Source organism: Schistocerca gregaria, chromosome 6 (genome assembly GCF_023897955.1).
Source record: "Schistocerca gregaria isolate iqSchGreg1 chromosome 6, iqSchGreg1.2, whole genome shotgun sequence".
Taxonomy (NCBI): domain Eukaryota; kingdom Metazoa; phylum Arthropoda; class Insecta; order Orthoptera; family Acrididae; genus Schistocerca; species Schistocerca gregaria.
In genome coordinates, this window is record NC_064925.1 from 435,918,296 (window position 1) to 435,933,978 (window position 15,683).

The following is a 15,683-nucleotide window of genomic DNA, read 5'->3' on the forward strand; positions in this document are numbered from 1 at the left end:
TGGAAAAACTAGTAGAAGCTGACCTCGGGGAAGATCAGTTTGGATTCCGTAGAAATGTTGGAACACGTGAGGCAATACTGACCTTACGACTTATCTTAGAAGAAAGATTAAGGAAAGGCATACCTACGTTTCTAGCATTCGTAGACTTAGAGAAAGCTTTTGACAATGTTGACTGGAATACTCTCTTTCAAATTCTAAAGGTGGCAGGGGTAAAATACAGGGAGGGAAAGGCTATTTACAATTTGTACAGAAACCAGATGGCAGTTATAAGAGTCGAGGGACATGAAAGGGAAGCAGTTGTTGGGAAGGGAGTGAGACAGGGTTGTAGCATATCCCCGATGTTATTCAATCTGTATATTGAGCAAGCAGTAAAGGAAACAAAAGAAAAGTTCTGAGTAGGTGTGAAAATCCATGGAGAAGAAATAAAAACATTGAGGTTCGCCGATGACATCGTAATTCTGTCAGAGACAGCAAAGGACTTGGAAGAGCAGTTGAATGGAATGGATAGTGTCTTGAAAGGAGGATATAAGACGAACATCATCAAAAGCAAAACGAGGATAATGGAATGTAGTCGAATTAAGTCGGGTGCTGCTGAGGGAATTAGATTAGGAAATGAGTCACTTAAAATAGTAAGGGAGTTTTGCTATTTGGGGAGCAAAATAACTGATGATGGTCGAAGTAGAGAGGATATAAAATGTAGACTGGCAATGTGAAGGAAAGCATTTCTGAAGAAGAGAAATTTGTTAACATCGAGTATAGATTTAAGTGTCAGGAAGTCATTTCTGAAAGTATTTGTATGGAGTGTAGTCATGTATTGAAGTGAAACATGGACGATAAATAGTTTGGACAAGAAGAGAATAGAAGCTTTCGAAATGTGGTGCTACAGAAGAATGCTGAAGATTAGATGGGTAGATCACATAACTAATGAGGAAGTATTGAATAGGATTGGGCAGAAGAGAAGTATGTGGCACAACTTGACCAGAAGAAGGGATCTTTTGGTAGGACATGTTCTGACCCATCAAGGGATCACCAATTTAGTATTGGAGGGCAGTGTGGAGGGTAAAAATCGTAGAGGGAGACCAAGAGATGAATACACTAAGCAGATTCAGAAGGATGTAGGTTGCAGTATGTACTGGGAGATGATGAAGCTTGCACAGGATAGAGTAGCATGGAGAGCTGCATCAAACCAGTCTCAGGACTGAAGACCACAACAACTGATGTTCCATCACAAGCATGAAAGTGGTCATTTAGGTAATATGTTAGCATTATTTAATGCAAACCAGGAAGCAACAGCTTCTTAAAAAGTACTGGCTTTCCTTCTTTGCTAGATTGAGTTAGCAGAAATATTTGATGGCATCTTAATGATAGTTTAATATCAGTGCATTTCATAAAAACTTCTTATCTTTTCTAATGTTTAACTTGATTCATTCAGTTGTAACTCACAACATAAAAACACAAGACAACACCCCCAGAACAAGTATATCTAAGAATCTCACAGGACAATAGTTCACAATGAATACAATGTGTGGCATAGCCATGTGACAAGATAGGAACAGTACAGTTCTATCGAGTGTAGTAAATATCATGATAAGCGATAGCAGACTGAGGGCAACCACTGGGCGGTGATCACAAGCATAGATTCCATGTCACAGGTGGTGCTGGGGAGTATCTGCACAACCATTGTGCATTGTTGCTGTCGTGTATTATGTGCCGGTCACACGTCAACAGCCAATGTTGGAGACACTGGCTGGTACCTGATGTCTTGGTAGCAGCCCAGTGGGTTCCACATTCCTTCTTCCATGGAGAAGCAATGAGCTGTGTCTTGGTAAGTTGATCCTGCTTGGCTGGGCGTCCAGGCAGTGCTCCAACTCAGGATGATGTATCAGAAGGGTTGGTTGGCCCCTCTAGTTCTAACAGCTCCAGTCTGCGCAAATGGGAGCTTATGGCCACAAGGTCACCACCTGGCAACACAGGCAGAGCCTTAGTGCCTCTGACACTGGTAGCAGAGACCACTTCATGTCTACATTGGGTTCTGCTGCAGTGGTGCTAGTAGTGGGGAGTGTATGCCCCAGGACAACCAGGAAATCTGAGAAAAATCTGGGAATTTTTTCCTCTGGAAGAAACACAGGAATTTTTTAAAATTTTGTGAATCTTTTATAATTCTGGGAATTTTTCATTGTTTTAGTTTTCAATAAAATTCTTGTAATTTTTACTGGTAAGAATTGATACTCTAACAGAGAATTTTACTTTAGCCCACTAGTGCAGAATAATACTGCAGTAATAAAACATAAATGAGACAATAATACCAAAATAAAACTTTGGTTGCAAAGAAAATGTGCCATTTGCAACAAAAAAACACAGTGCTCACACAAGCCTCTGCCAACAGCCAAATGTATTAAAGAGTGTGTAATACTTCCTAACAATAAACTGCTTTCAGCACATCTTTCTTGTAGGGCTATTTTGACAAGTGTGAGATCACAATTGTTTGCATATATAACAGGTCACAGGAACCAATTTAGAATAGTGGTTTCAGAAACATTACTTTAAAAGTAAATTTCCTTTTACACAAGATGAGTTATGTTGCGTGTGGGAATGTGTGATGAATTTCTTAAGTCACATAACATTAGACTCACATCAGAATTTAACACTGAGCATTAGCCACTTCGAAAAATTTTGAGCCTGGAAGAGCAGTGCTTTATGCCATTATTTAAAATTTTGTTGGCACATTTGTGTTTGATACATCTTAAGGAGGTAACATACACTAAAAAGAAAGTTTCAAGGTTCATTTTTCATTTTCATTTTAGTTCTTTCATAGATTACAAGTTATGCAATGATGATGGAAAAAATTATAATTATCCTTAAAAAAAGTCTGAGGTGTGTTATTGAGCAATTTTATATGTAATTGGCTTTACTATGGAAAAGTCAAAGTGCTCAATGGAACATGTATTCAGCCAGGTTACCCATGAAATGTTTGGTGCACAGCTGTGAAATTTATAATCCTACTTGTCAGAAACATTCAGCCACTGCAATTTAAGCTGATGCTCTTAGGATCGTACCTAACCACGCAATGAGAAAAGAAACAGCAAAAAATTTTTGACAACCAATATTATATGTGAAAGCTTAGTTTTTCTTGTGGTTGTAGTGTACGTGTATTAATTTATGCTATTAACTTTTTCTATTTATGTGTTCACACTACAGTGATGTTGCTACTGGCTGACTGCATCATGTGTCTTATGCTCTGAATATCTTCTATCATTGGCTGGCAAGATCAGGTGACATGAGCTATGATTGGCTGACAACAATGCATCACACACTCAATTTCAGTACTTCAGAAGTTATGGTGCTGTAATTGCTGAAATTCATGTTTCTACTCCTGTGATATGAAAATATACTGTGTAAATGTTGCCACAAATTGAAGACATTTCCAAAATGCATTGATTTTTCTAGGTTGCATTTTTCTAAGTGCTGGGAAATTCTGTGCCAGTGTATAAAACCTTCACCACTCAAAGGATTGATAAGTTTTACAGCTCTGAGGGAAAGTATATTGTTAATTAACATGGAAAAAATCAACTTTCATCCAGAAAGAAGTTTATTTTCACCCAAGAAAAAGTATATTTTTTACTGGAAAATCTGGGAAAAATCCGAGAATTTTCTTTCTAGTCCATGTATACACCCTGTCAATGTGAGATGAGGCCATGGCTGGTATTGGCAAACAGGGATGAGAACCAGAAAGCAGGAACAGCTCAGAAGCAGGAGGAGAGATAGCAAAGGGTCCAGCAGAAGAGAGCCTGGAGGCAGCTGTGCCCATTGCAGATGGAGCTGATGTTGATGGCATGTCACTGTCCAGTCACTTGTGGCCAGAGTGACATGTGGCATCCCAGCTACTGCTAGGTGACTGCTGAAATCAACTTGTCCTGGGGTCTGAAGCCCCATGCCCACACATGGGTGCCCAGCCAGAAGTATGGAGACAGCACCATAGATGGCCCCATAGGCCTTGGCAGCATGAAATAGAGGAGTGTGCTGGGCTGATGGCCATGGAGGAGTTCCAACAGACTCTTCTCCCCTATAGACATCAAGTTGAAGGAATTAAAAATACAGTGTAGCACCACATCTTTAGGAGCATTGACCACATATTTCTTCATCTGTGTTTAAAAGTTCACATGAGTCCTTCAATCTTTCCATTTGACTGGGGCTGATAAGACGGATATAGCAGGTGTCGAATGTCATTTCTGTGGAAGAGCTAGCCGAAAACCTGGGAGCAAGATTGTGATCCATTATTGGAACCAGCGTGAGAGGAAGTCCTCCAATGGCAAAAATTCTGCTGAATGCTGCAACCACAGTCTCTGAACTTGTGGACCAGCAGTTGTCCATGTACAGAAAGTTGGAGTATGCACCAGGAACAATCAGCCAGCTAGTACCCAGAAGGGCCACCATAGTTGACATGAATCCACTTCCATAAGTGTGAGCACATAAGCATGGAGCTGCTTGCTGTTGTTCACACTGATCACAGTTGCAGACAAAATGTTTAACCTGCTGGTCTATGCCCGATGAGTATGGATAGTACCAAGTGAGTAGTTTAGTTCATGAGACATTCCAGGAACCTTGGTGCAAGAGCTGAGAGGTTGACAGGTGCACAGTTTCCAGCAAAACTACATGGGGAGACTGTTGATCTGTGGTTGGTAGGACAACTACATCCACCATGATTAGCTGGTGGTGGAGGTAGAAGTACTGCTGCAACAGGTTAGAATCCTGAGTGGAAATGCAGTCCGGCCTGCCCTCCTGTATGTACTACCATATCTATTGTAAGGTGTTATTCTTGGCTACCGCAAAGCCACCTGCTCCCCCACCCCGATGGGAAAGGTGTGAATGTCCAACTGGCGGCATGATCTCATGTCAATTGAACTTCAAGTTAGGGCTTATTGGGAGTTAGGAAAGGGCATCCCCATTGGCATGTTGTATAGTACTGTTGAAGTGAATTTTGTAATGGCACCTGCTGAGAAAGAGTGCCCAGTGCTGCAGTTGGCAGTTGGCAAAAGAAATCAGATGTTCAAAGATGACCATGTCTTTATGTGCCAGGACGGCCCCCAGGCCCATTCAGAGGTGTCCACCACCATTACCAACTGTTTGCCCAACTGAAATGTAGCAAGATGTGCTGCCGACAGGAGGGCCTACCTCAGATTCTGTTCACAGGACTTTGACCATACGAAATACATGCCCTTCTTCAGCAGGTTGTTGAGTGGGTACGAAAACATTACCACACCTGGGGTAAATTTTCCATAATACGTTATTTTTCCCAACAAGGACGGGAGCTCCTTTAAGTCTATGGAGTGGGAAAATGTGATGATGGCTTTGACCAGCTACTGTGTCGGCTAAATACCTTCAAAAGAAATTATGCATCATAGTTATTCCACCAACAGTCGGAGGAGGAGAGATTTTTTGAGATTGCATTTGAGGCCTGCGAACTGGAGGGTGTGGAACAGCTGCTGCAAGTTTCCTAAGTGTCCTTACACTGTGGCCCCCATCACCACAATGCCATATATGTAATTTATGCAGAGATTGCTGGGGCACTGACCATTTTGAAGACTAGGTGTTTGCAATGATGTAACCCATGTGGCATGTTGACTGTCAGGACTCTCTATTACTCATCCAGGGATACCTGTAAGTAAGCTTCAGAGAGCTTGACTTTTGAAAAATAAGCCTCCTGTAAGTGAAGAGGAAAGCTCATTTGGTTTCAAGATGGGGTACATATTGATCTCTGATTCACACAGACATGGACTATTGTTTCACAATAACCAAAGGCATTGCAGACATGAGTTCTATGACTTCCAAGGCTGTCATTCTGTCTAGCTCATTCTCAATGCCATCCTGCAGTGTGAAGGGTAAGGTGTGTGCACGGAAAAAATGAGGGTGTGCCAATTTCTTGAATGTAATGTTGGCTGTAAATTCTTTGCTTTTGCTAGACACCCAAAGAAAATGTGAGAGTATTCCTTACTGATGGTTTCCAATTCCTGAAACAGTACTTGGTCTGAGACCAGGTGGACCATGTCATCGATGACAAATCTGAAAGCAGGAAGAGTATAAAAATAGATTCCCCGTATCTGTGTTGTGAACCTCAGAGATAGTGAAGTGAAGTACAACATTTTTATATGTTGTCACAATTGTGAGTTGTCCTTTGAATGGAACGTATTGTTTGTTGTATGCCACAAAGCGGTGAGCTGTGAGTTGAAGGGGTGGCATCCCCAGCTGGATATACATGTGGAACTTTAAAAGGGATGCCAAGTGTCAATCTTTAGCTGAATTTATTTACTGTGCAAAATGAGCATGGTGAACAGTTTTTTAGTGACACCACTGTGGTATGAAACTCTGATGAATTCACATTAATGTCCATTATGTCCTGTTGAGGTGAGTGGTTTTTGTCCTGAGCACAGCAGACAGAAGTAAGATGTCTTTCCTTTTGGCATCTCTTGGACTGTGTCCACATGTCAGGGCTGTCTTCTCTGGCATGTTTTCAGATTCAGTCCAGGTGTAATGGAAACAAGCTCTGGCCAGGGGGCCCATACTTCTTTCCTTGTTTACAAGATGGAATGAGGGTGTGGTGGATTTTGCACTCTATTGTTATCACATTTGCTGTGTGGCAAAGTTGGATTCCTCACCTAGGTCTGAGATGACAGCTGCTGCCATGACTCAGAATTATAGTTGATGGTCTGCAGCCTGGAAAACTTGGAAGGATGTAGGCATTTTTAAACTGTCCTCCAAAGTAGGGTCTTCAAATTGTAGAGCTTTCTGATGCACCTCCTTATCCAGAGTCTCCAAAATGATTGAATTTCTAATTAGCACTGCTGAATATGGTTCCTTATTGACTGGAGTCACATTGTTGCATTTCCTACTGTGTCCCTGCAGTTCAGTGACCCAGGCATGGTATGGCTGATTAGACCATTTATGTAACTGATAAAATTCCATACAGGATGCAATGACATGGCAGTGTCAGTGAAAGAAATTAGTTAATAGAGCTCACATTTCATCAAAGGTCAGATGTGGTAATTCTCTGAGAAGGGTCAGTTTGCACAGAAGCAAGAAGCAAGAATGTACTGGTTGAGAGCCATGAAAGGAAAAATGTTTTAACAGGGTATTCCCTGGAATGCAGCAAAGTTCTGCTGGAGGCACTTCTTGTGTGCTTCCCAAGCTTCTGCTGTCTCATTCTAAGGCTGGAATAGTGGTGGATTTGTAGCTGATGACCATGAGAGTAATGTGGACAGCTTGGCTTCCTGATATTTCTCTCCCTGCAACTGCTGTTGCAGAAATTGCTGTAGCAACTTCCATCAATACACCTGGTAAGGTACCTGTCGCACTGGGTCAATGGTTACGTAATGAACAAGAAAAATGCTCACAACCATTACCAATTGTGCTATAACTCATAACATAAAAACATGAGTCGGGACCTCCAGAACGAGTATTAGGTTGATGCATAAGTTTGTAGCATTTTTATTTTGCATGCTGGTATTACAGTTGCTATGGGTTTATTTATCAATTGTCATTTTTAATTTGTAGTTCATTGTTGATTTTTGAGATTACATATTGTCATTTTGTCATATGAAGATAGTGAGTGGATCTGTGGACCCTAGAAAATGGAGTGTAAAGTGGAGAAATCAGAACATATCTGACACATTCTTCTGATTGAGTTCAATAGAGGGGTGACAGCAGCAGAGACAGCCAGAAATGTTTGTGCCTTGTATGGAGATGATACCATTTGACAGGGCATGCAAGAAAACAGTTTTCTCATTTTAATGAGGATCATTTTGATATTAGTGGCTCTCCATATAGGAAGATTTTCAGGGTTTGATGAAGATCATTAATCCACAATGATCCAGGTCACTGTACTCGAGAACTGGCAAATGTGATGGAATGTGATCATTCCGCCATGGTGAGACATTTTCATGCAATGGGGATGGTTTAAAAATCAGGTGTGTGGGTCTGCATGCTCTGAGCCAAAATCACACAAATCAGTGAGTGGCCATATGTGCATCCCTGCTTGCTCGTCATCAATTGGCTCCTGAACAGCACCAACCTTTCCTATCCTGTATTGTTACTAGTGATGAGAAATTGTGTCTTTAGGCTAACATAAGGAGAAGAAAGGAATGGTTGAGACCAAACAAAGCAACACCTCCCCATTCAAAGACCTGCAAGCATCCACAAAAGATAATATTATGTATCTGATGGAATGGTGACAGTGTGGTGTGCTACAAACTGCTTCCCTAAGGTGTACTGATCACTGCTGATATTTGTTGTCAACAACTGAGACATCTTGCAGATGCAATCCATGAACAATGACCAGGAAGACTGCATGAAGTGATTCTGCTCCACAATAACACTTGCCTGCATTCTGCTAGATTGACAAAAAACACTATAGGAGTTGCTTTGGGAGTCATTCCACATCTACCTTATTCACCTGATCTTGCGCCCTCAAGTTTTCATCTTTAAGGCTATATTTTGAATAATCATCAAATAAATTTCTTTCCAGATGAAAATGTGCTCTGAACATGGCTTGATGAGTTCCTTGGCTCAAAACCATGTGGTTTCTACAGTCATGGAACCGGAAAGTTATTCCAGCATTGGCAAACTGTTGTAAATAATGAAGGAGAACATATACCGTATTAATAAACAGATAGATTACTACTCACCATAAAGATGGCTCACTGAATTGCAGACAGGCACAATGAGAAGACTGTGACTGTCACATCATATATGCCAGTCTTGTGTCGATGGTAAATGTAGAAGGTGTCAGCTGGTGCTTGATGTGTAGGTGTTAACACACCTGGATTATCACACATTTCATATCACGAAAGTATTTGCTTGATTATGAATATTTTTTGTCATATAGCTCACTACAAATTGTATTGAACTTTGTTTTTACTTGCTGGATTTTCCTTTTTGTTGGCCAGTTCTTCCTTAATGTATTTATTTTACCAAATGACTTGCCAATAGCATTTTCCTTTAGAGCCAAGTTCCTAGTTTGAGACTAAGTAAAACCTTTCCTATGTCACTGAAAACATATTTACAATTTCAGCAATTGAAAATTCAAATTCATTCAGTTAGGATTACAGCACACCATTTGAAGGAATTGTAAGAGGCTTTTCAAGTCCTTTGAAGTCAAAAGGCAAAATCTTTGGTTTGTGCAATGCTCACTTAATACTTCAATTTGTATATGATATTTTCTCATAAACTGTCAAACTTTTATCATCTATTGCATTCCTTCATTTGATTTTCAGCTCAGAGATGTCTTTAATGAAGATCTATCACTAATAGTAACAATGACAAATCCAATGAAACAGGAAAGAGTTAAGTTTTTTGAGCCATTGTTTGAAAGGAAGATGTTACATTCTCCCAGAAGTATGCAAGAAGCAAACTGTAAGTACTGTAAGAAGGCCTATGTGAATTTTGGTGTTTTAATGTTTGTACAAAAATTGTGTAATTATTTACAGTAACACTTTGTAGTGTATGTTTATATATGAAGGGTCCTCTACAACATGATTGTTAGCACTCTTGTCAGAAAAATTTAAGATGAATGTCATTAAAATATTAAAAAAAACTGAAAAATGTGTGACATAAACTCACTTAAAATATTGCTCCTTCTCTCCCATTCTCTCTCACACTCATGCATCCAGTCACAACCATTTTCTCTCACATTCATGCATCCAGTCACAATCAATCTCACAGAAGGTGAAATTGTAAAAGAACTCAGTAAACAGTGGCTAGTAGATTACTTATATTATCTAAATGAAGAAGATGTGTCAGTTGTCTGGATAATGGGTTAACATGTCCTGCCTAATGATTTAGGTAGAAGGTCTCAATCATAAAACCTGAATAATTTTGTCTAAATGATTAATGGAAAATCTCATATAAAGATGTGAAACAAATACTAACAAAGAGATAGAGGGGCTGGCCAGTACTTACCTCAGCTCAGTACAGCCGATAGATACACAAAAAACAACCGAACATTTAGAATATCTTTGGCTTCCCTCTAACAACCATGCCTCCATCCTTGCTACCCTCCCTGTTTTCCTTTCCCTGTTGCTTCATAACCTGGGTTGTGAGTAACTACATCCACTTTCCCTTCTTCCCTTTCTTTCCCCTCTTTTCCCGATGAAGGAACATTTATTCCGAAAGCTAGGAACGTAAATTTTTGGTTGTTTTTTTGTGTATCTATCGGCTGTTCTGAGCTGAGGTAAGTACTGGCCAGCCCCTCTATCTCTTTGTTAGTATTTGAATAATTTTGTCTCACAGTCTAATAAAACAGAAGGCAAATCATCTGACAAACTAACCTTCAGAAAGTAAAACACAAACGATTAAAATGTAACATATCACAATCAACATATGCACAGTCCAGTCACATTAATGTGACAACTGTGTATGTTTGGCATCAGCTTGCCATACAGATGGCAGGTGGCAGCACTAGCAGTGGATGGTATGTAAAGCTTCTGGGGGTGGTGGTGATGCAGAAAACAGTGCCCTCATTGTCATAATGCAGAAATGGAACAATTTATCTGACATCCAAAAGTACATGATCATTGGCTTTCTGACCAATAGTGGAAGCATTTCTGAAACTGTTTGTGGGCTACTGTGGTTAAAGTATACCAGGCACGATGAAATGGCGCTATCCAAAACTGCTGCCGAGGCAGCTGTGGAGTGTCATGTGCCATAAATGACACAGTGAATGACAACTGTGGTGATGTATATGGGCAAACAGATGTGTAACTGTTGAGCAACTGACCAACTAGATGATCTGAGGAGCTGTCAACAGTGCCTCCCCAATGACCATTCAGTGAACATTCATTCATGTGGGCCCAATGACCGTTCAGCGAACATTCCTGCATGTGGGCATCCATAACAGACACCTGGCTTATGCACCTATGTTGAGACCTGTCTGTCAATGATGAAGGCTGGAAATTTCACATAAAAGCCTCAACTGGACATCCTCTGAGTGGTGACAGGTGACCTATTCAGATGATGAAGTTTTATGCTCCGGCAGACGGATGACCATTGGCATTCATGATTGAGCAACAATTGTCAGAAGGGTTCAGGCCAGAGAAGGGAGCATTATGGTCTGGGTAATGAATTCATTGAACTCTCTGTATGATTCCATCATTCTGAAAGCACACTGGATCAACACAAGTGTGCATCTCTCCTTGGGAACTGTGGCCACCCCTACATGCAGCTTTTTTTTTTCTTTTCTTTTCTTTTCTTTTCTTTTCTTTTCTTTTCTTTTCTTTTCTTTTCTTTTTTTTTTCCTCAGAATGATGATGTCTACCAGCAGGATAATGCAGTGTGTCACACAGCTCACTGTTTACTTGCATTGCACAAAGAATACCAGAATGAGTTTACTGGACTCTCCTCACCACCAAACTCCCCAGATTAAAACCCAGTTGATAATCTGTGGGACCACTTTGACAGAGCTGTCTGTGCCATGGAACCTTAATCAAGAAACCTTTGCAGCTGACCATGGAACTGGAGTTGGCATATCTCCACACTCCTGTTGACAGTTTTTAAAACCTCACAGACACTCTTCCTGCCTGCCTACCTGCATTGCAAAAACTGGGAGATAGGGCCGTGCAGAGACATCTTTGCATGAAGTCAGGCTATCTGTTAGCAACCTGCAAAGCATCAACAACACTAGTAAAACATTATTTATTCACAATTTTTACAAGTCATTCATTTTTTGCATCAGGCTCACCTGTTGCTAATTCCACTGCATGTTGGATTCTAGCTGATGTATGTCAAGTTAGCTCAGCTGTGATGGACTGCTGCCGAGCGGGTGTGGTTCTTTCGGACTGGCTGCTGGTCCCATACTAAATTCTGTGATGACCCTTAATACCCATCCACAGTGGACATGGTGTTTGTAATCACGTGGCTGGTTGATATCCTCCCTAACCTTGGCAGGTGTTGGCACCCAAAGGTGCCTGAGTGTAGACAGGAATGTGGGCCCCAAGAGCCCCTGTTGCTGGCTTCTGTGATGAAGCCCCATATTGGCAGCACTCTGTGATGTGGTGTGGCTGGAAGACAGCCAGTTTCTCTACCAGTAGGTTGAAGGTATCAAGCAGCATGAAGTTTATCAGGTGAAGGCTCTCATCTTATGTATATCTTCAGCTGTTTCATAGACTGTGCTGTAGCATCTAGGACATAGATTCACTACAGTATTGTAATCATGAAATTGAGTACTTTTTTTTTACTGTCAATGTTGTTGATCCCAGTGATCAGCTCATGATGAGAGCTGGAGTATTTAAAAGCAGTTAGTGTGAGTCTGTGGTGCAAGGCTCAGTTCATAATGACTGAATGTGTCCTCCTCATTGTGCTATATTCACTTAACAGGCTGTTAACTGCTGTGCTGATCCCTCAGTATGTGCTTTTATGAAAGAGATGGAGTCTCTTGCACCATGTTTCATAAGTTAACAAATATGCTTGTCTTACTCCCTTTGGTTTTCTGTCACAGTATACTTGCTGTTGAATGTGTATCCTTATTTGGGAGACAGTGTCGCCGACCCGACCCACTTGCAACTTACTGCTTCTGCCTCTGTCTCTGGTATGACTAATTTACCGGTGGCAATGTGAGTTATTTTTTTTTCTAATTTTGACCACTTGGTATTCTGTGCCTCAACAATGGTTATTCATGCTTTTGACAGATAGTCACGTTAATGTGACTGGACTGTATGTTTATGGATCCTTTTATTGGAGCATAAAATCATGCGTCATTGGATTGTTTGAGAGAGTTTCATAGGTTTTCATGGGACTCATATGATAAGCTCCAGATTCCAGTTTAGCTATGTTACTACTTTATGAGATGCTCAAGAAGACAATATTGGTGTGACTGATACAGATTATGTTAAGGTATGAGTTCACAGCAGTAGCATCAAAGCTGCTTGGGATTTGGAGTCGAGGATGTGATTGCGGTAGGGTGTGTTGTAGCATATTCAATGGGAGGAATTAGAGGCTCGACTATCTGATAAAATATGAGAGTGGCAATAGGGGAGGCAGTTAACTTGCCTATTTGAAATTGTTTGTCATGTTCCTTGTTAGTATACTTGCCTTGATTTGGTTACATTGTGGGCTGCTTATACTAAATACATGAAAATTTTGGCTAGTGAGTTTGAATCTGATTAGACCTGCAATGTGGACAGTGAAGTTTCTCACTTCTGTTTAGTGTTTTCTATGACATATAGCTCCTTGCGGTTTTGCAACCCCTAACAGTGGATTGTTACAAATTGTAGTTGAGTGTACCCAGTAAATAGTAAAATGTTATGTTTGCATGTCCTTCCTTGATAAATTCCTCATATCATACTAATGACACTCTCAACAAAATGTAATCATATTGCCTTCCGGGTACAATGCTTCATGTAAATTAAACCCTCCATCCTGTTTATGAAATAATCTGACATTCTAATTTTAAGTGCCTCCTGTGTTACACTACGCCAAAAATTTAGTTCCTGAACCATAAGTTGATATCTTTGTAATGCTCTCATGGTCACATGATGCCATTCTCAGATAGTACTGATGTAGTTGACTGCTTGAATTAGATATTGGTGGAAACGGTTTGCTTCTTCTGAATCTTGAGAATAGCTATTACCAAGTGTTTGGACAAATTGATCAGACACATAACTGACAGGCTATTTCACCCCAAAGATGTCTGATGACAGAATGAGATTTTCACTCTGCAGCGGAGTGTGCGCTGATATGAAACTTCCTGGCAGATTAAAACTGTGTGCCCGACCGAGACTCGATCTCGGAAGGTAGGAGACGGATACTGGCAGAAGTAAAGCTGTGAGTACTGGGCGTGAGTCGTGCTTCGGTAGCTCAGTTGGTAGAGCACTTGCCCGCGAAAGGCAAAGGTCCCGAGTTCGAGTCTCGGTCGGGCACACAGTTTTAATCTGCCAGGAAGTTTCATGTCTGATGACATTCAAGTCAGGACTTCAAGTAGGCCAAACAAACAAATTATTTTGATCTTCCTTAGACTATGCTGCCATAGTCCTTAATTTGAGGAAAGGAGCATTATTGTGCTGATACAGAATGGTCCTGTTTCAAACTACTGAGTGTATTGAGTGCAAAGCATGCTGTTTTTTAAAATGTTTTTGTTAACATCTGCCCCCTCCCCCCCTCCGCCCCCCCCCCCCCCCCCCATGAAACATGGACCTTGGCATTGGTGGGGAGGCTTGTGTGCCTCAGCGATACAGATAGCAGTACCATAGGTGCAACCGAAATGGAGGGGTATCTGTTGAGAGGCCAGACAAACATGTGGTTCCTGAAGAGGGGCAGCAGCCACTTCAGTAGTTGCAGGGGCAACAGTCTGGATGACTGACTGATCTGGCCTTGTAATGCTAACCAAAACGGCCTTGCTGTGCTGGTACTGCGAACGGCTGAAAGCAAGGGGAAACTATAGCCGTAATTTGTCATGAGTATAACATTCTTATACATTGTTTTACTCATCAGATCTGGCAATCTGTCACAGCAGAAGTCCTGGAACAGCAACTGTAGGTTTTTAAATAATGAAATAAATCATGGTCAACAAGCTACATACTTTCTGTCCGACATCACACAAAGTACTGACATACAAAGAGATAGAGAGGCTGGCCAGTACTTACCTCAGCTCAGTACAGCCAATAGATACACAAAACAGAACAGAAAACTTACATTCCCAGCTTTCGTAACTTTGTTCCTTCATCAGGGAGGAGAGAGGGGAAAAAAAGGGAAGAAGGGAAAGTGGATTCAGTTACTCACAACCCAGGTTATGAAGCAATAGGGTAAGATAAACAGGGAGGGTAGCAAGGATGGAGGCATGGTTGTCCATGCCTCCATCATTAATCTGTACTACAATATATGGACTTCCAAATTCTTTACCCATTTCATTGACCTCATTTTCAAATAACAAATACTCTTCTATGTCCTGAAAATTCACCCCTTTATCACAATCACTACCTTTTATTACAGATTCTACATATTTACTAATCATATTACTACCAGGAGACTGTTCCACAATTTTCATGGCAATTTTATCATCTGAATGCACACTTTGACAAATTTCACTTAAGGCCTTACACTTTTGATCACCATACTGACATTTGCTACTATATTCATTGACTACACTTTTTTACTCTATCACTAATTAGATCTGTCATTGACTATATAATAACAGATCAGGAATTCAGGAAGGCTGTGAGGGACACACATGTATTCAGGGGATTCTTTGATGACACTGATCATTATTTAATCTGCAATGAAATTGGGATTGTGAGGCCAAAAGTGCAGGAGGTCAGGTCCATACGTAGGGGGATAAGAGTGGAGAAACTTCAGGATAAGGAAATCAGGCACAAGTACATAACAGCGATCTCAGAAAGGTACCAGTTAGTTGAATGTAGCCAATTACAGTCATTAGAAAAGGAATGGACAAGGTACAGGGACACAGTACTAGAAGTGGCTAAAGAATGTCTTGGAACAGTAGTGTGTAAAAGTAGGATGAAGCAAACAGCTTGGTGGAATGACACAGTCAAGGCAGCCTGTAAAAGGAAAAAGAAGGCATATCAAAAATGGCTACATACTAGAACTCAGGTAGACAGAGAAAGTTATGTTGATGAAAGAAACAAAGCCAAACAGATAATTGCAGCATCCAAGAAGAAATCTTGGTAAGACTTTGGAAACAG

At 40.8% G+C, this 15,683-nt stretch overlaps 1 protein-coding gene across 1 annotated transcript in view; it reads left to right on the forward strand.

Moving 5' to 3' along the window:
• Positions 1-15,683, forward strand: part of LOC126278292 (ATPase family AAA domain-containing protein 2-like) — a 115,495-nt gene that overhangs the window by 68,987 nt on the left and 30,825 nt on the right. Inside the window, exon 9 of the mRNA XM_049978303.1 lies at positions 9,267-9,405. Within this exon, the coding sequence (XP_049834260.1) occupies positions 9,267-9,405 (139 nt within the window). The remainder of the gene's footprint in view (positions 1-9,266; positions 9,406-15,683) is intronic.